This window comes from Aquarana catesbeiana, linkage group LG06 (assembly GCF_042186555.1).
Source record: "Aquarana catesbeiana isolate 2022-GZ linkage group LG06, ASM4218655v1, whole genome shotgun sequence".
Lineage (NCBI taxonomy): Eukaryota > Metazoa > Chordata > Amphibia > Anura > Ranidae > Aquarana > Aquarana catesbeiana.
In genome coordinates this window covers 345889150-345913078 of record NC_133329.1, presented here as the reverse complement: position 1 = coordinate 345913078, position 23929 = coordinate 345889150, and the positions used below count along the sequence as shown (strand labels likewise).

Here is a 23929-nt window from a genome sequence, read left to right as displayed (position 1 = left end):
ATACCATATTGCTTCACTAGTCTTATTATCTAGCGCGACTTTTTGTTTTTTTTTTTGTTCCAGTTACCTTTCTCTGCAATATAGTGGGTGAACACACACACTTGCCAGTGGCGGCTGGTGCTAAACTTTTTGGGGGGTGGCAAACAAACCTCCCCCAGGTCTGCACTCAGCCCTCCACAGTCCCCCCACACTCATCCCCTCCATGGTCCCCCCCACACTCAGCCCCTCCACAGCTTCCTCAGCTTCTCCTCCCGGCCAACCCGATCTACCTCCTGTCCTGATTGAGCCGGGAGGAGAAGCCGGAAGACAATAGCACTGCGCCCTAAACCCGCCCACTTGTGACACTAACGAATCAACTTTTTTCAAGCCAATTAGAGCCTCGGGCTCTAATCATGTGACTTGAAAAAAAAAAACTCATAGAAACCTATGAGTCCGGCGCCCCACATGCATCCCCGCATGCAAACTAGGGGGGCAGCGCCCCTGTGCCCCTTATGGACTGGCAGCTCTTGACACTAATCCTCCTAGGGGAAAAAACACGTGCATTTAGTAGCGTCAAGCACTTGAGTGTTAATTCATTTTCTTTGCTCTGGTCATTAAAATGAATAAACACTCAAGCACTAGACCTACCTAGCATTTAGACATGTTTACGTACTTTTTTACCATGTCTAGCATTTCTCTGCCAAAACCCTCCTCTCCTATTAGGGCTGCAACTAACGATTATTTTCATAATCGATTAGTTGGCCGATTATTGTTTTGATTAATCGGTTAATAACCTTAAAAAAAAGTGTGGTGTATAATTTTGCTAATATGTAAAGTTTTAAAAAAAAGCAATGTATTCTTAAATATCTCTATGCAGTGGTAAATATAAATAACCAACTATATGGTTTGGGAGCAAAATATCTAATCCACTCTGAGAATAACAGACAGAAGAGATATACTGTATATACTATTAGAGGAGATATACTGTATATACTATTAGGAGATATACTGTATATAATATTAGAGGAGATATACTGTATATACTATTAGAGGAGATATACTGTATATACTATTAGAGGAGAGATATACTGTATACACTATTAGAAGAGATGTGCCGTAAATATTATTAGAGGAGATATACTGTATATACTATTAAAGGGTGAATCTGGTAAATATCATCAGACTCAGAGATCACATTTTTTTATTTAAAAAAACAAACAAAAATGTCTTCCTTCAAAAAAAAAATAAAAATGTAATTTTAACCACTTACCGACCGCCGCACGACGATGTACGTCCAAACTTTGAATGGGGATATCGTTGTTATGGCAGCAGCTAGCTGCCATAACCCCGGTATCCCCGTTTTAGTGCGGCGCCCGGCTTTCAGATAAAAGGGGTCCCTGTGGCGGATTCACCGCAAGATCACTTTTATCAGTGGCGGGAGAGGGCCCCCCCTTCCGCCGCGATCCGGTGCCCTCCGCCGCTTACCAGAGCCGTTGGTAGCGGCGGAGGCGATCGCGTCTATCTGCCTGCTGTGCCTGGAGACAAGTGAGGCTAAGATGGAGCCCACTCGTCTCCATGACACTGCTGGGCGGAAGCGACGTCAAAACGTCACTTCCGTCCACGCCTCTTAAAGGCACATTTTTTTCAAAGTCATTTTTTTAAATTACTTTTTTTTTTTAATTGCATTTTAGTGTAAATATGAGATCTGAGGTCTTTTTGACCCCAGATCTCATATTTAAGAGGTCCTGTCATGCTTTTTTCTATTACAAGGGATGTGTACATTACTTGTAATAGGAATAAAAGTGACACAATTTTATTTAAAAAAAACTGTAAAAATAAATAAAATAATTTAAAATAAATAATAAAAATAAAAAAAAACATTTTTAAAACCCCCCGTCCCGACGAGCTCGCGCGCAGAAACGAACGCATACGCGAGTAGCGCCCGCATATGAAAACGGTGGTCAAACCACACGTGTGAGGTATTGACGCGACCGAGTGAGAGCAATAATTCTAGCCCTAGACCTCCTCTGTACCGCAAAATATGCAACCTGTAGAATTTTTTAAACATCGCCTATGGAGATTTTTGAGGGTAAAAGTTTGACGCTATTCCACGAGCAGGCGCAATTTTGAAGCATGACATGTTGGGTATCAATTTACTTGGCGTAACATTATATTTCACAATATAAAAAAAAAATTGGGCTTACTTTACTGTTGTCTTATTTTTTTATTCAAAAAAGTGAATTTTTTCCAAAAAAAGTGCGCTTTTAAGACCGCTGCGCAAATACGGTGCAAAAAAAAGTATTGCAACAACCGCCATTTTATTCTCTAGGGTGTTAGAAGAAAAAACATATATAATGTTTGGGGGTTCTAAGTAATTTTCTAGCAAAAAAAACACTTTTAAACATGTAAACACCTAAAATCCAAAACGAGGCTGGTCCTTAAGTGGTTAAGAACATTCGTTTGATTTTCTAATCGTTAGTGGGGTCAAATCGACGTTCATTTATAACCACAGTGATGGGAAAATTTGGAAATAATAGAAAACTTCTTGGTTAAATGAATTTTCAGACAGTGTATGTGGTTTTCATTCAGAAATTACATTCTTTTTAAAAACAGAATGTTAAAAACAAGTGAAAATTTCAAACAACATTCTTTCATTCAGCGAATGTACAAAGATTTTTCGGCTGAATATTCTCATCTGAAAATTGATCCATGTGGCCAGCATAAGGCTCGGTACACACCTATGCAGTTTGCTTTTGACCTGTTTCTGCAGTGCTTTTTGCTGTGTGTTTTGATTTTTGCGCACGTGATTTTGCTGCGATTTGCGTTTTTGCATTTTTTGGGGGCAATTTGTTGTTGGGCAGATTTAAGAACACAAATTGCAGCAAAAACGCATTAAATGCGCTTTTGCAGCTTCTTCATTGAAGTATATTGAACCAAAAAAGCGCCATTTTACGTTAAAAAAAAGTCCCCTACCCTTTCCAAATACGCAGCGGCTGAAAAAAGCATAGATGTGACCATTTCCCATAGGAAACCATGTAAATGAACTGTAGTGCGTTTCTGAAAAAAGCACCAAAAAACACATAGGAGTGAACCAGGCCTAAGACGTTTAGTAACACAATGGGGTTAAAAAAACTAAAATTAGCCCTTTATAGTACAAAAAAAACAGATAATCACTACTGTAAGGGGTTCATTTTTTTACTGTATAACTGTGAAAGTAATATTTACAGTAGCGATCATTTGCTCTTTTTGTACTATAAAGGGCTCATTTTAGTTTCTTTTTTAACCCCATTATGTTACTGGCTGATTAATAGATTATAAAAATAGTAATTGATTAATGTCATAATCGATTAGTTGTCGATTAATCGATTCGTTGTTTCGGCCCTAGAACATATACTGCCTTTAACCGCTTCAGCCCCGGAAGATTTGACCCACTTCCTGAGCACTTTTATCAATGTGGCACTGCGTCGCTTTAACTGACAATTGCACGGTCATTCGACACTGTTCCCAAATGAATATTGCGTCCTTTTTATCCCACAAATAGAGCTTCCTTTTGGTGGTATTTGATCACCTCTGCGGTTTTTATTTTTTGCGCTATAAATAAAAAAAGGGTGACAATTTTGAAAAAAAAAAACAATATTTTTTACTTTTGCTATAATAAATATCCACAAAAGTTAAAAAAAAAACACATTTCTTCAATAGTTTAGGCCAATATATATTCTTCTACATATTTTTGGTAAAAAACAAATCATAATAAGCGTATATTGATTGGTTTCAGCAAAAGTTATAGCGTCTGCAAACTATGGGAAAAATTTATGGCATTTTTATGGCTTTTTTATTATTAATTTTGTTTTTAGTAGTAATGGCGTTGATCTGCGATTTTTAGCGGTACTGCAACATTGCGGCGGACACATTGGAGACTTTTGAAACTTTTTTTGGACCATTGGCATTTATACAGCAATTAGTGCTATAAAAATGCACTGATTACAGTGTGAATGTGACTGGCAGGGAAGGGGTTAACACTAGGGGTTGATCAAGGGGTTAAATGTGTGTTCCCTCAGCATGTTCTAACTGTGTGGGGATGGGAGTGACTAGGAGAGGAGCCAAATCGTTTTTCCTACTTAGCACAGGGATTTGTGTGTTTACACACACAAATCCCCAATCTGGTGTTCGGCGATCGTGCCCGCCAGCTACACGCATCGGGTCCCCCGTCGTGCAGCGGGCGCGCACCCTCTGGTGGCCGAAAACGGGTAGGACATACCTGTACGGGATTTCGCCCAGGAGAGCCATTGTGCCGCAGTATATCTGCGTGACACAGTCGGCAAGTGGTTTTAAACTCAGCTGCAAGGCTCACTAGCAAGGAAAATTTAAAAAAACTCTTTGCAAAGCGCACAGTGATGTTTGCCTTTAGTAAGTCAACCCACTGGGTTTTATTTAGCTGTGTTCACTGTTGGAGGGCCCAACACTTCTAGTTATTTATTGCCTCTCACAGAGATGACATTACTCCCACTGGCCTGTGTCTGCTTTTCTCTTCAGAAGGAAAGAGCCATCTTTTTTCAGGCATTTTACAGGTCCTCCGCATTTACTTCCTGAACTAATATAAGGCTTGGAGATGACAGTCATGTAAATCCTGGTACCAGGGCAGTTAATGGCTATGTTCACACATGTCTGGCACAGATCTGTACCTGACTTGCTACAATGTTTGTAGTCTGATCTATAGCAGACTAATGTGATCATGTCAGCCTAAGGCCCCATTCAAACTTGTGCAACTTTGGACCCCAAAGTCACATGACAAGAGGCACCCCATGTTTCCCAATGAGTACTGTTCACTGTTCTAGTTCCTGCACTACTTTGGTCCAACTTTCATTTGACTTGAGGGCTCATAGACTTCAATGTAAACCCACAAAAGTTGCATGAAACTCGCACCTGTATGATATACATGCGACTTTGTAGAGCAAAAACAATCACAAAGTCGTAACCATCCAAAGTCACATCAAGTTCCACTGTAAAGTCGCAGTGGAAATCGAACAATTTTTTTGTTGCACAAGTGTAAGTGGACTCTAAGGCTCGATTCACACCTATGCATGTTGCTTTTGAGCGTTTTTGGAGGTTTTTTTTTCATGCTTGGCACGTTTTTGAGCAGCGTTTTTGTAGCGTTTTTGCGGCGTTTTTGCCGCGTTTTTGCCGCGATTTGCGTTTTGCGTTTTTTTTTTTTTTTTTTTTTTTTCATTTTTTTTACAGTCTTAAAAAAAAATTACAAAAAAAATAAAATAAAAAAAAAACGGCAAAAACGCACCAAAAACGCACCAAAAACGCACCAAAAACGCTGCAAAAACGCTGCAAAAACGGTGCACTTGCGTTTTTGATGCTTGTCCATTGAAATCCATTACATGCAAAACGCTGCTTTTTGCATGAAAAAAAGTCCCCGACCCTTTCCAAAAACGCAGAGATACAAAAAAGCATTGATGTGAACATGTTCCATAGGAACCCATGTTAAAAAATTCCCATGCATTTCTGCAAAATGCAAAATGCATCAAAAAACGCGCTAGTGTGAATGGAGCCTTAGCGAAGTCACTGCTTGGAGGTCAGAAACTGCTTTTTTTTTTAAATAATAGGTACAGTGGTTTTTAAAAATGATGCTGTTGCTGTATATTGTGATTTGTCAGGAATGTATTTCTGCAGATTCATGAAGGTACTAAAAGGTCAAATGTAAACAGCCCACTGTATTGTGTTCTTTCTTTCTTTCTTTCATTCTTTCTTTCTTTCTATCTTTCTTTCTTTCTTTCTTTCTTTCTTTCTTTCTTTCTTTCTTTCTTTCTTTCTTTCTTTCTCTCTTACTTTTTTTCCAATTAAGGTTTTATAAAAGAAACAGAAACTGCAGAAACTACAAAAATATAAATTTATAAACGTGAAAAAAAAAGTAATAAAATTGACAAAAAACTCCTAAGGCCCCTTTCACACTTATACGACTTGTACTGCAAAATTGTATGACAAGTCATTCTCCATGATTTTCAATGACTACCATTCATATTGGCACAACTTTAAGTCATGCTGACTTCAAAGTAGCCCCTGCACTACTTTGGTCCAACTTCCATGCAAGTTGATGTTCATAGACCTCAATGTTAAAACACCCTCAAGTAGCATGCAAATCGTACCTGAATATTATAGACACGATTTCAGTACGACTTTGTAAGCAAAAGCTGAGAATTGTTAATGCCAAAGTTGTGGCAAGGTCGTAGAAAGTAGTACCGCTCCCAAATCACGGCAAAAATTGCGGCAAAATTGCGGCCGTAAAATTGTGGTAAAATCGCGCGACTTTGTAGTCGCACAAGTGTGAAAGTGGCCTTAAGCTTCCCTTTCCCTTGAATTTTCATTAAGAAGATTTCATAATCTTGAAGTGCAAGTCTGCGGACGTAGATGTAATCTTTTCCAAACTTTGGGGGCCCATTCACACCACTTGCATTGAGGCAATGTGCAATATGTGCGTCGGTGTACTATGGTGTAAATGGCAGCCCAGTACACCTCCAAAACACAAGTGTGCTGTAATGCACCTCATTGCAGCACAATAAATCATACCCCTATTTCATGTGCTTATTTTTTGGATGGTGTTGTAGCCCATTCATTTGGAAGAGGCTGCCTAGCTGAGTGTGCTCCAATACTTGCCAGTGCGTGGAAATGCCTGCTCTGCATTGCAGTGCACGCTGCTGTAAATGGGCCCTGAAAGAGCTTGAGGCATATTTTAATTGAATCTAATTTTTTATATTAATCAAGTCTGTTGTTTCATGTTATAAAAGCAATGGTTTACATTGGCCTTCAGCTGGACTGTGAGTCAGCCATGCTTAGCAACATTTCATTTCAAGTCTAGCAAGAGAACAGCATTGAGAAACTTATTTTGCTGATAACTTATTTATTTTGCTGAATCTAACAAACTTGATTAGAAAATATAAAAATGTTACTTTGCTCAGCAACCTCAAACTGCAGTTTATTTTCTGTGTCTGAACAGCTCTTATAATCCATTTCCTTTATTGTTAGGCACAAACCAATGAAAGCCATCATGATAATAGAAATCCATCTGTGATTAACCTTGTCCTGCGGTTAAGGTAAGAAATACCAGTCTTTTTGTAGCTGTTAAACCTAGGTTGAAGATTAAATTGGCTTCTAGCCATGAATTAAAGCTGAACTCTGGGATATAAGTAAACTGATCAATAAGTGCCATTACTTATGGACATAAGAAAGCTGCTAATTGCTTAAATTAGAACTTCACTGCTTTGGAGAAAAATATCTTATCAACCAGAGTGACGTCTTAATGTAACTCTCATTGACTAAATGCATGTACTACTGGGCACCAAAAGGAGGTTTCTGTAGAGGGGAATCTTCACATTCATACATTGTGCAGTGCTTAAACCAACTACAATTCTCATGACGCAATGATGTTTACAGGGGTTCTTTTCAGCGGAAATGCTGGAGAACGCAGTTCCGGCACCTCCAGCACAGAATTTATGTAATGGCGAGGGGTACTATAGTATGCTGGAGGGACTACTGATGCTGGCTGCTGGGGGATCTATGGTCGCTGGGGGGGGATCTATTGTTGTGGGGGGTCTAGTGTTGCTGGGGAGGTTTATTGTTGCAGGTGGAGGATCTATTGTTCTGGGGGGGGGGGGTTACTGGTTGCTGGAAGGGATCTACTGTTGAGGGAGGGGTCTATTGTTGCTGGCGGTTGGGAGATCTATTATTGCTTGTGGATGTCTATTGTTGCTGGGGGTATGTTATTGAATGGGGGTTGTCTATTGTTGTTGGCTGCAGGGGATCTATTTTACTGCTTTTCTTGTTATCAGTGTCAAATTCTATACAAATTACTTGGTTCTGTATTCTGTGGAAGGGAGGGTACTGGGAGGTGGGTAGGGGGTGGAACCCAAGGTTGGTGCTCAGAGGTGTGTTGGGGACGGAGACAAGGGGTGATTTGAAAAGGAGGGAGTTCCTGCACCTATTCCCTGAGAAAAAAAAAAGCCCTGGGTGTTCATATGGGTGGGTTTAGAGAGTGGTTATTGACCAAGCCAAAGGAGACTACCGGTCTGTCGGTTAAACCTTTAGGTCATGGTGGTAGGGACAGACCAGGAATCTCCTGACCTGTCAATTAGTTGATGCATATTAACAATCTGAAACTCCTGACTCCCTCCACTACAGTGAGTGGCAACATAATTGTGTCACTGCTCGCTGTTCCTAAGAATTGATTGTATATAGTGGCTGGGGAGAATAGAAGTCACTGGTTAGCCTAAAAGAAAATACAAATGCATGAGTCCTGGTTCCTCCAAAGCCTAAGTTTTACTGAAATATACTGTAAATATCCGTACAAAGAGAGAGTACTTACTGTTATTGCAATGTGTTACATGGGAGAGTACTTGCTGTTATTGCAATGTGTTCCTTGTGCTGATGGCGATTGCTTTAGTTGGAATTTTCCATCTTCCAATTTCCCCCCACCACCCCTGCAATCTACTGGTGCTGCTGGAGTTACTTGAGCTGAAGGGACCAGACAGGGTGAGCATAGTCAGCACTCTTGATGAGTGCCCGTCACAGGTCCCTCAACTCTATTAACCCCAAGCATCATCAGAGCATTGCTGCTGTCGAGATAAAAGGGGGTCAGGGGATGGAAGATTTCAACTAAAGCAGTAGCCATCTTTACAAGGGACACTTCACATTGATAACAACTAATGTCCCTTGTGCTGTTTTTTTTTTCTGACTAAACTTTAATCTTGGTATTGCTCTGTTGCTGCTTATCCCTGTAAATAAATGTGAATATGGTGCATAAAGATAACAACTGAACTTTAAATTACATAATATTCCTGCCTGGAGTTCAGCTTGCAGTTATACAGTGCTTTGCAAAAGTATTCACCCCCCTTGGCATTTTTCGTGTTTTGTTGCCTCGCAACCTGGAATTAACATGGATTGTTTGAGGATTTGCCTCATTTAATTTATAGAACATGCCCACAACTTTGAAGATGTTTTTTTTTTTTTTTTATTGTGAAGCAAACAACAAATAGGACAAAATAACAGAAATAGTCAATGTGCATAACTATTTACCCCCCTAAAGTCAATACTTTGTAGAGCCACCTTTTGCGGCTATCACAGCTCCAAGTCACTTTGGATAAGTCTCTATGAGCTTGCCACATCTTACCACTGGGATTTTTGCCCATTCCTCCTTGCAAAACTGCTCCAGCTCCTTCAAGTTGGATGGTTTGCGCTTGTGAACAGCAATCTTTATGTCTAACCACAGATTTTCTATTGGATTGAGGTCTGGGCTTTGACTAGGCCATTCCAACACATTTACATGTTTCCCCTTAAACCACTCAAGTGATGCTTTAGCAGTGTGTTTGGGGTCATTGTCCTGCTGGCCGTCCTAGCCTCAAATCACACACAGAGTGGTACAGGTTTTGCTCAAGAATATCCCTGTATTTAGCACCATCCATCTTTCCCTGAACTCTGACCTGTTTCCCAGTCCTGACTGCTGAAAATCATCCCCACAGCATGATGCTGCCACCACCATGTTTCACTGTGGGGATGGTGTTCTCTGGGTGATGTGAAGTGTTGGGTTTGCGCCAGACATAGCGTTCTCTTTGATGGCCAAAAAGTTCAATTTTAGTCTCATCAGACCTGAGCACCTTCCTCCATACATTTTGGGAGTCTCCCACGTGCTTTTTCGCAAACTCAAAACGTGCCATTTTGTTTTGCTGAAAGTAATGGCTTTCTTCTGGCAACTCTGCCATAAAGGCCAACTCTGTGGAGCGTATTGTTGTCCTATGTACAGATACTCCAGTCTCTGCTGTGGAACTCTGAAGCTCCTCCAGGGTTACCTTAGGTCTCTGTGCTGCCTCTCTGATTAATGCCCTGATTGCCTGGTCCGTGAGTTTTGGTGTGCAGCCGTCTCTTTGCAGGTTTGCTGTTGTGCCATGTTCTTTCCATTTGGTTATGATAGATTTGATGGTGCTCCTAGGGATCATCAAAGATTTGGATTTTTTTTTATAACCTAACCCTGACTTGTGCTTCTCAACAACATTGTCCCTTACTTGTTTGGAGAGTTGCTTGGTCTTCATGTCAGTGTTTGGTTAGTGGTGCCTCTTGCTTAGGTGTTGCAGCCTCTGGGGCCTTTCAAAAAGGTGTGTATATGTAATGACAGATCATGTGACACTTATATTGCACATAGGTGGACATCATTTCACTAATTATGTGGTTGCACCAGAGCTTTTTATGGGCTTCATAACAAAGAGGGTGAATACATACCCACATGCCAATTATCATTTTTTTATTTCTGAAAAATAGTTTTATGTATATATTTTTCTAGTTTTACTTCACCAACTTAGACTATTGTGTTCTGATCCATCACATATAATTCAATTAAAAAAAACATTGAATTAAAGGCTGTAATGTAACAAAATAGGCAAAAAGCCAAGGGGGGGGGGTGAATACTTTTGCAAGGCACTGTATATGAAAACTTTGTTTTCTCAGAAAGGAAATATATTATTGTTTTATTGTATTTATAAAGCTTCACACATTTATGGTGGTAACAAGAGTACCTCCACCAACTGGGGAATTCTATTCTTTCTATGATATATTGTTACGTCATTTAACTTAATCGTACATTATACTGAATATGCTGTTACAGCTAGCAATGTAAGCAGGGAACCCTAGGGAGTGACCTTCCAAAGTTCCCTGTGCATTAAAGTAGACCTATACTGAAAAGTGAAGATTTCTTGCTGTATATGGTATGCATAGAAAGATTAACGTGTATGTATAGTCAATTTTTTTTTTCAGTTTTGGATAGCGTAGGCAAGGGCCTAGTATAAATGTATAAATTGAAAGATTTCTCCTCACCTCTTGTTCTGGTGGCGACTCCAAAATGTTGGGTTCCCTGTTGCTTTCTGTCTCTTTTCAATTATTTTTATCACATCGTTTTCAACAATAATACATTGTCAATATAAAACAAAGGTTACATATCACCCATGAGGTGTTGGTACATATCAAAACAAAAAAACAAAGATGTTCTGAAGCACATTATAACAACCAACAGTCAAACCATAAAGAACCAAGCGCAACCGCGCCAATAAGTAACCATTGATTTGTTGACACTTAGCCATAGCACAGGGAAAATATTCCAGGGCTGTGAGAACAAACCATCTATTACTTTCTTTCTCAATGACAGTGGTCACCAATACACTTAGAGGAATGAACTTCCTTAATGGGGGGGGGACACAGACAACAGTGAAAACTATTTTTACTTAACAACTAATTTTTTCTCACGCTATCCAGACCTAAAACCATTCTTCTGTGGCCACCTTTCTGGAAATGATGATTCATATCAGTCTTGTTGAAAAAGAGACCACATATATCTTTGGTTTTAAAGGACCGGGCTCCATTGTGCTGATTTTATACAGATTTCCTGAAGAAGATATTCTATCATTTGAAATGTGTTTAGTCCACATGTGGATTGTTAAATGGTTTGTCAACCCTGTATAGGATATGATGCTATATGTGTTTTTAACATTTGTACAATAAACCTCATGTTTTTTTTATAGTTTTTGATGTGGTGCTGATATACACTAAATTGTCAAAAGTATTGGGACGTCTACCTTTACACGCACATGAACGTTAATGGCATCCCAGTCTTAGTCCGTAGGGTTCAATATTGAGTTGGCCCACCCTTTGCAGCTATAACAGCTTCAACTCTTCTGGGAAGGCTGTCCACAAGGTTTAGCAGTGTGTCTATGGGAATGTTTGACCATTCTTCCAGAAGTGCATTTGTGAGGTCAGGTACTGATGTTGGATGAGAAGGCCTGGCTCGCAGTCTCCACTCAAATTCATCTCAAAGGTGTTCCATTGGGTTGAGATCTTTGAGATCTTTGCTGGCCAGTCAAGTTCCTCCACCCCAAACTCGCTCATTTATGTCTGTATGGACCTCTGCAGCAGTTGCTCCAGAGCTTAGTAAATAAGCAGAAGCTCTGCTGACTTTCATCATCCAATGATGTGCAAGCAAAAATGGTGTTTTTTAAAATTTCCCTTGCAAGTGATTGGGAGCTTTTTGCAAAGTGAAGCTTGAACCCATTTTAACAGTAAATGTTCCTCTCCTCAATGCACTCAGGAGAGAAGGGTTTTGACAGAGATATGCTAGACATGGCAAAAACGTGTGTGAACATGTCTAAACGCTAGGCACATCTAGCGTTTGAGCATTCATTTCAATGGCCAGAATAAATGAAATTAATTAACAAACTCATTCATCCATGTCTTTATGTACCTTGCTTTGTGCACTGGTGCGCAGTCATGTTGGAACAGGAAGGGGCCATCCCCAAACTGTTTCCACAAAGTTGGGAGCATGAAATTGTCCAAAATGTCTTGGTATGCTGATGCCTTAAGGGTTTCCTTCACTGGAACTAAGGGGCCAAGCCCAACCCCTGAAGAACAACCCCACACCATAATCCCTCCTCCTAACAAATGATTTGGAGGGGTGGCCCAATACTTTTGGCAATATAGGGTGGTTGAGTGAGTTTGCGTTGGAGGAACTTGTCTGGCCTGCACAGAGTCCTGACCTCAACCCGATAGAACACCTTTGGGATGAATTAGAGCGGAGACTGCGAGCCAAGGCCTTCTCGTCCCAACATCAGTGCCCGACCTCAAAAATTCGCTTCTGGAAGAAAGGTCAACGAATCCCATAGACACACTCTTAACACTCTTAAACCTTGTGGACAGCCTTCCCAGAAGAGTTGAAAGATGCAAAGGGTGGGCCAACGCAATATTGAACCCTATGGACTAAGGCTGGGATGCCATTAAAAATCGTGTGTATGTAATGGCAGGTGTCCCGATACTTTCGACAATATAGTGTGTATGCTCTCTGTGGCTACAATTATTTTGTGTCTATCCAAACCTAAAAGAATAATTGTCTGGCATATTTTTTAATTTTGCCTAAGCAGTACTCTGAAAAGTCTACCTTGCCTTGAATTCTTTCTGAAAAAATAGTGATGTACTTCCTGGCATGCCTTTTGTGCCTAGGCACTCCTCTTCTTTAGCCTAACAGCTGTATATCTGCAGTGTGAGGTCATGTAAGGCACTCTTTCCTCTGGCAGCTAGACTCACAGGATTTGGAGCAAAGTTTGGTCATTTTCACTGCTCATTATGGAATCTTTTATTTTGAAGCGTAGTTGCAGCATTATAAAAGTGTTGATTTTATGATCTTGACGCTCCTTTTTTTTTTCATACAAAAACCAACCCTATTTACTGCGATATCACAACAGGTGTAATATGCTGTCAGGTCATGGCATGCGTATAGGAGCTATCATTCGGTCGTTGGGAATACCAGTTCATATTTCTGCTCCACTTGTCTTATTTGCAAGTCATACTAACAGGACGACACGAATATATTTTATATTAACCTCATTGAACATCTTGGCAGGGGTTAAGTCTCTCCGATGAATCATTGTCAGATTAATTGCTGTCCTACATGAAAGTGGCTGTAGGCTTTTTGAATACTACATTATGTTTTTCTTTTGCTTTGTGAGATCACAGTAAGAGATTTTTAATGAGTTTCTTTCACACTTGGCCAGTTCGTCTCTAGCAGGAATAAAGTATGACTCTTCCAGAAGATGTGTGTTTACATCATTTTTCACTGGGAGATTTGATTGGCAACAGTTGAGAAATGACATCCACTTTTTAAAAGAACATTGTGACTGTCTCCTATGAGCCATGCATTAAAGTGATGTCCCCATCAATGCGGCCGCAAAGGCAGACTGAGGGGACATAGCAGGATGGTTATGGAGTGTGGAGGGCATTTCATCTCAGTTCACTGGTTATAGGCAATATACTCCAGTGTGTATTATCAACCGTGACTTTTCAGAGATTTTGAAAAAGTGCAGTCAGGTTCTGGCTTAAAGGGCAACTCCAGCCAAAACCTTAAACCAGTTGAAATACATGTATAGGAGCTGCTAAAAAGTATGCAATGTATGCCACACATTCTTCAGCCTTACAGTATCTCACAAAAGTGAGTACACCCCTCACATTTTTGTAAATATTTTACTATATCTTTTCATGTGACAACACTGAAGAAATGACACTTTGCTACAATGTAAAGTAGTGAGTGTACAGCTTGTATAACAGTGTAAATTTGCTGTCCCCTCATAATAACTCAACACACAGCCATTAATGTCTGTGTGTCCAAAGTCATATGACAAGTCACAGCCCATTGATTTCAATGGCACCTGTTCCCATCTATGTGACTTTGAAAATCAGCGATTTTGAAAAGTGTGTCTGCAATGCTTTGATGCGACTTTTGATGCGACTTTGATCCAGAGTGTAACGTTGGATCAAGCTGCACTCAAAGGTGCATCAAAGTCACACTCCAAAGTCACACTGTAGCCTTAGGCTACATTTTCACTAGTGCGACTCCAAATCTGTGCAACTTTGAGTGCAGCTTTGATCCAACTTTACACTCTGGATCAAAGTTGCATCAAAATAGTGCAGGCACCTTTTCAAAGTCGCTGATTTTCAAAGGCGCATACATGGGAATGTTTGACATTGAAATCAATGGGCTGTGACTTGTCATGTGACTATGTGTCCAAAGTCGCATGACAAGTCACACTAGTGGAAATGAAGCCTTAAACCCATTATTCACATGTAGCTCCCTCAGCCGGCAGTGTGCCACACCATGCACACAGTGCCCATCACAGTGCCACACCATGCACCCAGTGCCCATCACAGTGCCACATCATGCACACAGTGCCCATCACAGTGCCACACCATGTACCCAGTGCCCATCACAGTGCCACACCATGTACCCATCACAGTGACACACCATGCACACAGTGCCACACCATGCAGACAGTGCCCATCACAGTGCCATACCATGCACACAGTGCCATCACAGTGCCACACCATGCACAGAGTGCCAATCACAGTGCCACACCATGTACCCAGTGCCCATCACAGTGCCACACCATGCATACAGTGCCACACCATGCACCCAGTGCCCAGCACAGTACCACACCATGCACCCAGTGCCCAGCACAGTGCCATGCAGAAACAACCACGTGGTTGTACACTGTAGAAATGCAGCATGTTGCATTGTAATCTTACAGTTTCTAACACACATAATATACTTCCAAAGCCTGTCCCCCCCCCCCAGGAGAAACTGCTATCCAAAACGAGGCTATGAAGACAGGAGGAGATCTGTGAAGAATAGGAGGGATGGGGGTGGGGCTGGGCAGGTCTAGGCATGTCTGTCTAAGAACGACTGACAACCTTTTCAGGAAGTAAAAGACAGCTTAGCAAACTTATATAAAGGGAGATAGCGTTGTCAGTGAAGAACAGGAAGAAGCTGATTGTCTTCCTTAGATAAGACTTTATAAGCGACACAATCGGCTAGCCGGAAAATGAATATTATCAAAGATAACGATATTTAACATACTATTAATAGGAAAAAAAATCATTTTTGACTGGACTTCCACTTTAACCCCTTCACACCTAATGCCATGTACACACGACTGGTCTTTCCGTCGGACCGAAGTCTGACGGTCTTTACGATGGAGTTCCGACGGAGTTCCGCTGAAATGGACTTGCCTACACATGATCACACCAAAGTCCGTTCGTTTAGAACGTGATGACGTACGACCGGACTAGAAAAAGGAAGTTCTATAGCCAATAGCTGCCCTTGCGTCATTCTTGGTCCGTCGGACTAGCATACAGACGAACGGTTTTCCCGATAGGAACTGAGTCCGTGGGAAAGATTTGAAACTTGTTCTATTTCTAAATCCGTTGGAATTTTCGAAAAAAAAAGGTCCAATGAACCCCGTACACAATGGGAATGTCCGACAGAATGGTTCCGTCGGACCTTTTCTGCCGGAAAGTCCGGTCGCGTGTATGCGGCATAAGGGTAAAATAAATCTTAATGCCTAAGCACAATTTTGCAACTTTGACGTGTTAGTAAAACTGTATCTATCATCACAACTACTTTATGCATCCAGGTGGATTATACCTTGTTTTTTGTTTTTTTTTTAGAACAAATAGGGCTTTTATTTGTTGGTACATCGTAATGGGTATTTCCTGATTTATTTATTTTTATTATCAAATAAGAACTGTCCCAAAATAGTATTTTTTTTTTAATGTAGCTGTTATTTCTTGTTACTACTATTACCTACCATCAAAGAACAACCCACAATAATTTCTCCTGCACCACCCTGAATGTGCCTGATCTTGTCTGATGTCAGAGGCTAAGCAAGGTTGGGCCTGGTTAGTACTTGGATGGGAGACATTGGGGGTAAGATATTGGTTATTCATACAATTGCCTTTCATTACTATTTAATTTTATCATTTTAGTTTTAGGTTTGTGAGCGTTGCACTTGTTCTATACCGATATCTGTTGTGCTGAGTATCAAGGCATAGTGTCAGCAGCTAATACACATGGATTTACCTGAGTGCAGATATTTCACTTTTACTTTTAATGCCTAGATTTTATTTGATCTGATAGCTGATACTTGACATTGAATGTTGCTGCCGGGCTTCCTTTGAGTATTCCTATGGGTATTCCTATGAATTGGGTTACAATGATGCAGTGATGGGGCAGGCAAAGACATAGTTTTGCGATACAATATCCCAGAAAAAGACAGAGACATCAAATAATTCTTGACATCTCATTTAGAAAATCAGATTTTCTAAATGAGCTTTCAAATTGGAAGACTTGTCTTGTTTTTGAAGTCTTGCTTCAAAAACTAGGGCAAAATTGTATTATGATTTTCCTTAGTAGTGGCCTTGTCCTTTTTTTTGCATTCTTCCAGTCCTCTTTGCCTCCTTTCTTCTCATACATCACATTAAAAAATTCCAGAGCACCTGAATGTTAGGTCACCTTTTTTGTCATTTAATACCACTTGTTTTCATATCTATTCCTTTTATTACTGTTTGCCATAAGAGTTCATCATATTAAAGTTTAATGTAGTACGATATCGTCCTTACAGGTGACATCTGGCTGTTGAACAAGGACTCATAACTACTGATCCCTTCTTTTATACAAGACTTTATTATATATTCTGCATCCTCACTCATAGTTTGCCTTCTGTACCTGGACCTGAAAATATATTAGCCAGATTGGGGGATGACTGACAGATAAGGTGTAATGTGCAAATGAAAAGTGAAAGGCCTTAAACTTTATTTGAATGTTAATATGTACTGAAAGATTGCTTTCACCTTCACAAATCCTATTCACTGAAACAAAACTAACATTTTCTCTATGAGTGTGTAATGGAGACAGAAGAAAGTTACTGCAAAATTAAAGATTAACCAGTCTTGTACAGTGCACTGATTGCAACAGAAATGGGAAGGGGATACACAGTCTGCTGTTCATGCAGTCAAAGGGTGACAACTGGTATTGTTAAAGGTCAGAGCACCCAAGTGCATGCATTGGTCTGGGAGGCAATTGCTACTGACTGGTGACTCATCCAGTTGGTACTGCTATGTGCCCCAATCTAGGTCTAAGCACTTCTTGGTAGAGTTGGGCGAACGATTCATATCGTCTGCTCAGCGAACACCGAATTTGTGGGGCACTTGGTGGGATGTTCTCCTGCCGAGCACCCCACAATGCACTGTGTGATGCACAGTGCATTCCCTGATTGGGAAAAACGGCGGTGGCGGTGGCGGCATCGTGATAGATGATGGATCTACAATGGGGGACATTTTTTTTTTATTTTTAATAAAAGAATTGTCAAAAACTGTGTGTGTGTTTTTGTTTCTTTTTGACAGAGCCCCAGCCCAAAGCACCCCTCCATGCTGAGGGCATGTGGCCTGGTATGGTTCGGGGGGGGGGGGCACTCACTCATCCCCCCCCCCGGCTGCATGCTCTGATAAGGATCTGGTATGGATTTTGGGGGGACCCTACGCCTTTTTTTTTTAAATGTTGGTATGGGGTTAACTTTAAAATCCATACCAGACCCAAAGGGCCTGGTATTGATTGGGGGGGTACCCCACCCATTTTTTCAATTTTACATTTTGGTAATGGTATTGTATTGCCTGCAATTTAAATGTCATGTTGTTTTCTTTATAAATGTCAGTTTTGCTGCAGCAGCTTCTATACACACTACAGGTGTGCCACTTTACATTCAGACTCCCCCGGCACTATATGTAAAAGAATTTTTCATTGTTATTGTTTCACTTTATTCATCATTAAAATCACTGCTCCTTTAAAAAATATCTTTTTTAAGAGTTTTGTTTGCATTGGTACATGTCCCACAAGGCAGTAGCCGGGACCCTATATTATGGGCAATAACTTGCATATAAGCCTTCAAAATGGGGACTTTTGATTTTTCATGTTCGGGTCCTATAGACTTCAATGGGGTTCGGAGTTCGGGTCCAAACTTTTGCAATGTTTGAGTGTTCTGGCACAAACTGAACCGGGGTCTTCGGCCCATCTCTACTCCTTGGCTGTGCTAATGGGCAACCATAGTTCAACATTTTTGAGTTGGTTGTAGAAGTCAAGGCAATGTATTAACACTTGTGAGCCAGTGCCTAGAGCAACCAGAGAAACTCACACCACAGAGGTACAGTACCTTATCTTTATTTGCTATTTTCATTTTCATTTGTCCTCTCTACCACCTCTGGGCGTTTTTCAATTAATCCAGCAAAAATACTCAAGAATGAGGCGTAACAAGACTCTATATCTTTGCTAAAATTCAGGCATCAGCTCTCTTTGCAATCTAGTATTTGATGAACCACATATTCCAATTGTAGTTCTGCATATAAAACAGAAGGCATGCCATTCCTATCTCTTATAGTGCAGTCTGGTTTTAATTAGAATCATCAAGTAACAAATGGTAAAACACATTGGTGGAGCATTAATGGAAATGCCTTACTGATCACACACACCTAGGGCAGCATAATCTTTTATTACAGCATAAATCGTAGGCCAACCATTGACATTTGCAAAAGCGGATCTTTATGATCAAACAGAACACATTTCCATTGATATGTGTGTCCCTGGGTCCAATCTTTTTTGACAAACCTGTTCAAACATCCCCTGGATACTATTTTACATTTGCAGCTAATTGTTGATTTGTGCCGTTTACTGGTCACAGAGATTTCTCAGCCAGACCTGTTAACAAATACAGTTTTGCTGGTGTTTGAATTTGTTTTTAGCAAAACAGTGAACCTCCAAGAACACAGCAATACGATCATTTGCAAGGAAAGCTCTGCAGATGGTGAATTATATAAATTGAGAAAATGCCTGGTAATTAAGAAATTAAATAAACAAATGAGTGTAGCTTGTAGTCACTTTGCAAATGCATTCATTTTAATTACATTTCTGAAGTATGTAAAGCAATTAGCTTAGAAAAGGTGGCTGCTTACCAGGACGTTGGGTAAGTATCGCTCACATTGCTACAATACTTAATACCGTACATTACCAATCATCCAAACAATTTTACTTTAAAAACAAACTGAATATAATCTAAAGCTAATGATTTATCAAAAGATTCTATCTAGGTATTATGTTACTTAATTAGATGCGCTAAAGCACAATACTTCACAGACAATCCTATGATTGATATATAAATACATAGGCACAGTGCTCTGTACATGTCTAGAAACAGAGGTATTCTATAGAAGGGATGTAACACCAGCCATGGATGGTTCAAACCATGCATGGGCACGGACCAAACTCATGCAGGACCCTTTTTTTGGTTTGCACCAGAATCGGATCGCATGGGTGTTCATACCATTGTGATCCGATTCCTGTCCAAACTGACAATTCACACTGCCTTATGCGAACCGCTGCGGGTGTCAATACAAAGTTAATGACACCCCCAGATCGGTTTGCATATTGCAGTGTGAATTGTCAGTTTTGACAGGAATCGGATCACAATGGTATGAACACCCATGCGATCCGATTCTGGTGCGAACCAAAAAAAGGGTCCTGCATGAGTTTGGTCCTAATGCGTTGCAAATTCAGCCATACAATCTGTATGGCTGAATTCGCATCACACCGACATCGCATGTGATTTGCACTGCAGTGCGGTGCAAATCACATGCGATCTCGCACAGCACACTAGTGTGAACCCATGCTAAGTGTTTAAAGTGGTAGTAAATTACACATTTTTACCTACAGGTAAGCCTATAATAAAGCTTACCTGTAGGTAAAATCAATATCTCCTAAACATGCACCGATTCCACAGAGCAGCAGCGGGTGATTTCACCGTTGCATGTGCTCTGAAGGAACAGCGCACCATGCTGCTCCTTCAGAGGTCTGTGCCGTAAACAGTGATGTGATATCGCGGTTTGACCAGTCAGACGGCCGGAGTCTGCAAACCTAGAAGGAAAACTGGGTAAAGATGGTTGCCCTGTCAGCGGTGACAGCGCGCCGCTGGAGGGCTTCATTTTAAGGTAAGCCTCTCATAATGTGCTAGTATGCGATGCATACTGCACATTATGACTTTGCCTTGCAGGGTGAATTTTTTTTTACAACGTTTACTATTGCATTAAAGTGGATGTAAACCTGAAAAAACATTTTTTAATGAAGACTTCTATCTGGTACAGTAGAGGTTGTCAAGTCATCTGTGCCCAGTCTTGCCACGAAGAGTTAACCCAGCTCTGAGCAACCCTTTTGTCTCTTTTTAGTAAGATAAAAAAACGACACACAAATAAATGCGTGTTGTCACATCCCCCACTGCTGTGACTGACATCTGATTTAATGATCTCCTTTCTTCTCCAGCTCTCCCAGTATTGGCAACTCCACACCTCAGCATGATTGGGCATGCTGAAGTCATGTGGTGCCTTTCCTGAGTTTTGACTGGATGTTACACAAAACTCAGGAATAGCGCAGTAGGAGAGTGTAGAGGTGGGCGGGGAGTCTTGTGACATCACGTTTTCACCCAATGAGCCCGGCAAAGAGACCCACCCACGATTCCAGAGTTTTGAGGGGCTCCTACTGCTGAAGAGGGTGACATCTGGTAGGGATACATGCAGGAGGCTTGCATGTATATATAAATTCAGGGCCATCTTTAAGGTAGGGCAAAACGGGCATCATTGTTGTGGGGCCCAAAGCAGCTGCCTCATACTTGCCAACTATACCAGTTTAAATTCCCTTGTCCCTTGAGGTTTTAGTCCCGATATATGTCCCGATATCTCAGTGTGAAGTTCTGTTACTAATGCTGCCCAGCTCTGCCCTATTGCTGTGTACAGATGGCTCACCTGCAGACCCTGTGCTTACAGCAAATAACCTGCATTGATATGTAAATAGACACGGACCTGTGTCATTGATATGTAAGTAGAGGCAGCATTCATATGTATATCATGCCCTCCTGAGGTCATATCCACCATCACTTATACTGATTGCTGCCTGCTGGGGAGGTAAAGGGGCATGCTTGTAAGTGCTGCTTACACCTGTGGTAATTAAGCCTAACATCAGCCCGTTCTGCAAAGGTAAGCAAATTGGCAGTGGAACTGATTTTCAAAATAACAGCACCGTGAATTTTGGTACATGTGAATACGCACATCTCAGCAGATGCATGAGGGTGTCATTAACAATTAATGCCACTGCTGTGTATCCGCTAAAGGGCAGCACATTTCTGTGTTTTCAGGAAAGCGATTTTGCATGTGTTCCCAATGCACACAAATGTGAACTCAGGCTAAATGTTTTAGTTACATTGGTGGTCAGTGTAAATCTTCTCATTAAATTGGGGCTTGGTGTACAATCCTCTCATTCACACTAGTGGCCAGTTTGAAGGTCCCCCTTACATTGGTGTTCCGTGTAAATCCCTCCTTACATTGGTTACTGTGAATGCTCCTATTACATTAGTAGTCAGTGTAAATCCCCATTATATGGGTGGCCAGTGTAAATTCCCCATTACATTGGTGGCCAGTGTAAATCCCCATTGCATTAGTGGTCAGTGTAAATCCCCCATTATTGGTGGCCAGTGTAGAAACTCCTCTTTATATTGGTAATCGGTAAAAAGAATCCAAACTTGCCTTTGTGGTCCGTTGAGAATCATCCCTTACATTGGTGGTCTATGTAGAAGCTCCCTTTAAATTGGTGGTGAGTGTAAATCCACCCTTACATTGGTGGCCAGTGTAGAAATCACCTATATTGGTTGTTGATGTAAAAATGTCCATTGGTTGTTAGTGTAAATTCTTCATTACATTGGTGATCAGTGTACATTTCCCTTTACATTGGTGGTAAGTGCATAATTGCCTTTACACTGGTAGTCAGTGTAAATCCCCTTTACATTGGTGGTCAGTGTAAATCCCCCCTAACATTGGTGGTCGGTGTAGAAGTGTCACCACTACATTGGCAGTCAGTACAAATCTCCTCGTCAATGGTATATTCCCCCTTACATTAGTGGTTGGTGTAAATGCTCCTATTACATTGGTGTCAGTGTATAAATCCCTCTTTATATTGTTGGGTGGTGTAAAATCCCCCATTACATGCTGATCAGTGAAACCCCCCCCCCCACATTGGTGGTCAGTGTAAATCCCCCCTCACATTGGTGGTCATTGTAAATTCCCCATTACATTGGTAGTCAGTGTAGAATCCCTCACTATATACTTGCCAGCTTTGCTCTATATGATTAAAAATTTGCCACAGTGCCCAGAATTTTTTGTAACGCAAAAAAATGGGTTCAGACGGATGTTCAGAGGCATTTGAAATGCGAAATGCCTGTAACAGCTTGTAAATGCTGCTAAACGTGGTAACTAGCATTTAGCAGCGTTTCGTTTACAGACGTTTTTCATTTTAACAAAAAAAAACTGAATTTTTTTTTTTTTTTACAAATGCTTTTAGATGCAAACGTGGCTAAACGCGGCATGTAAATACAGCTAAACAGACGTCTTTAGATGCCGGTTTCTAGCTGTCAAGTTTAATTGTTTAGAAGAGTTTAAACAAAGTCCCGTGTACATGAAGCCTTAAAGCAACCAGCCAGACACTAGAATAAGTAGTGGATAGAAGTGATTGTAGCTGTATACTTGTTACAAAACAATTAAGTGCTATTCCTGATACTTTTTTATTTACACTAATGCCGTGTACACACGAGCGGACTTTCGACGGACTGAACTCCGAAGGACTTTTTGACGGTCTTTCGACGGAGTTCCAACGGAGTTCCGATGCAACGGACTTGCCTACACACGATCACACCAAAGTCCGACTGATTCGAACGTGATGACGTACAACTGGACTAGAAAAAGGAAGTTCATAGCCAGTAGCCAATAGCTGTCCTTGCGTCCCTTTTTGTCCATCTGACTAGCATACAGACAAACGGATTTTTCGGCCAGACTTGAGTCCGTCGGAAAGATTTGAAACATGTTCTATTTCTAAAGTCCGTCTGATTTTTCGACAGTAAAGGTCCGATGAAGCTCACACACGATCGAATTGTCCGGCGGATTTGTCCTGTCGGACCTTTGCTGTCGAAAAAGTCCGCTCGTGTGTACATGGCATAACATCCAAATTTTCAGAAGCTTTTGGGGTGTACCCTCTTCTGCAATGTCCAGGCAGTACAAATACACAAAGTTTGTTAACCACTTTCGGACCGCCGCACGCCGATGTACGTCCAAACTTTGAAGGGGTATATCGTTGTTATGGCAGCAGCTAGCTGCCATAACCCCCGTAATCCCCGTTTTCGTGCGGCGGTCCTCTTTTTGATAAAAGTGGTCCCTGCGGCGGATTCACCGTGAGATCACTTTTATCGGTGGCGGGAGAGGCCCCCCCCTCCCGCCGCAATCCGGTGCCCTCAGACGCTTACCGGAGCCGCCGGTAGCGGCGGAAGCGATCGCGTCCGTCTTCCTCCTCTGCCTGGAGACGAGTGAGGCTAGGATGGTGCCCACTCGTCTCCATGACACTGCTGGGTGGAAGCGACGTCAAAACGTCACTTCCGCCCACGCCTCTTAAAGGCATATTTTAGTGTAAATATGAGGTCTTTTTGACCCCAGGTCTCATATTTAAGAGGTC

The 23929-nt window shown here is 41.2% G+C and overlaps 1 protein-coding gene across 3 annotated transcripts in view; it reads left to right on the top strand.

Annotated features, from left to right (window-relative positions):
* The window catches only part of STK39 (serine/threonine kinase 39), a 673740-nt gene that overhangs the window by 393765 nt on the left and 256046 nt on the right, over window positions 1–23929 (top strand). For 2 of the 3 annotated variants that reach the window (XM_073633992.1, XM_073633991.1), the window contains exon 14: window positions 7009–7076. In XM_073633992.1, coding sequence (XP_073490093.1) covers window positions 7009–7076 — 68 coding nt within the window. Of the gene's footprint in view, window positions 1–7008; window positions 7077–16961; window positions 16981–23929 lie in introns of those variants that run through there. The other variant, XM_073633993.1, reaches the window with a different exon arrangement.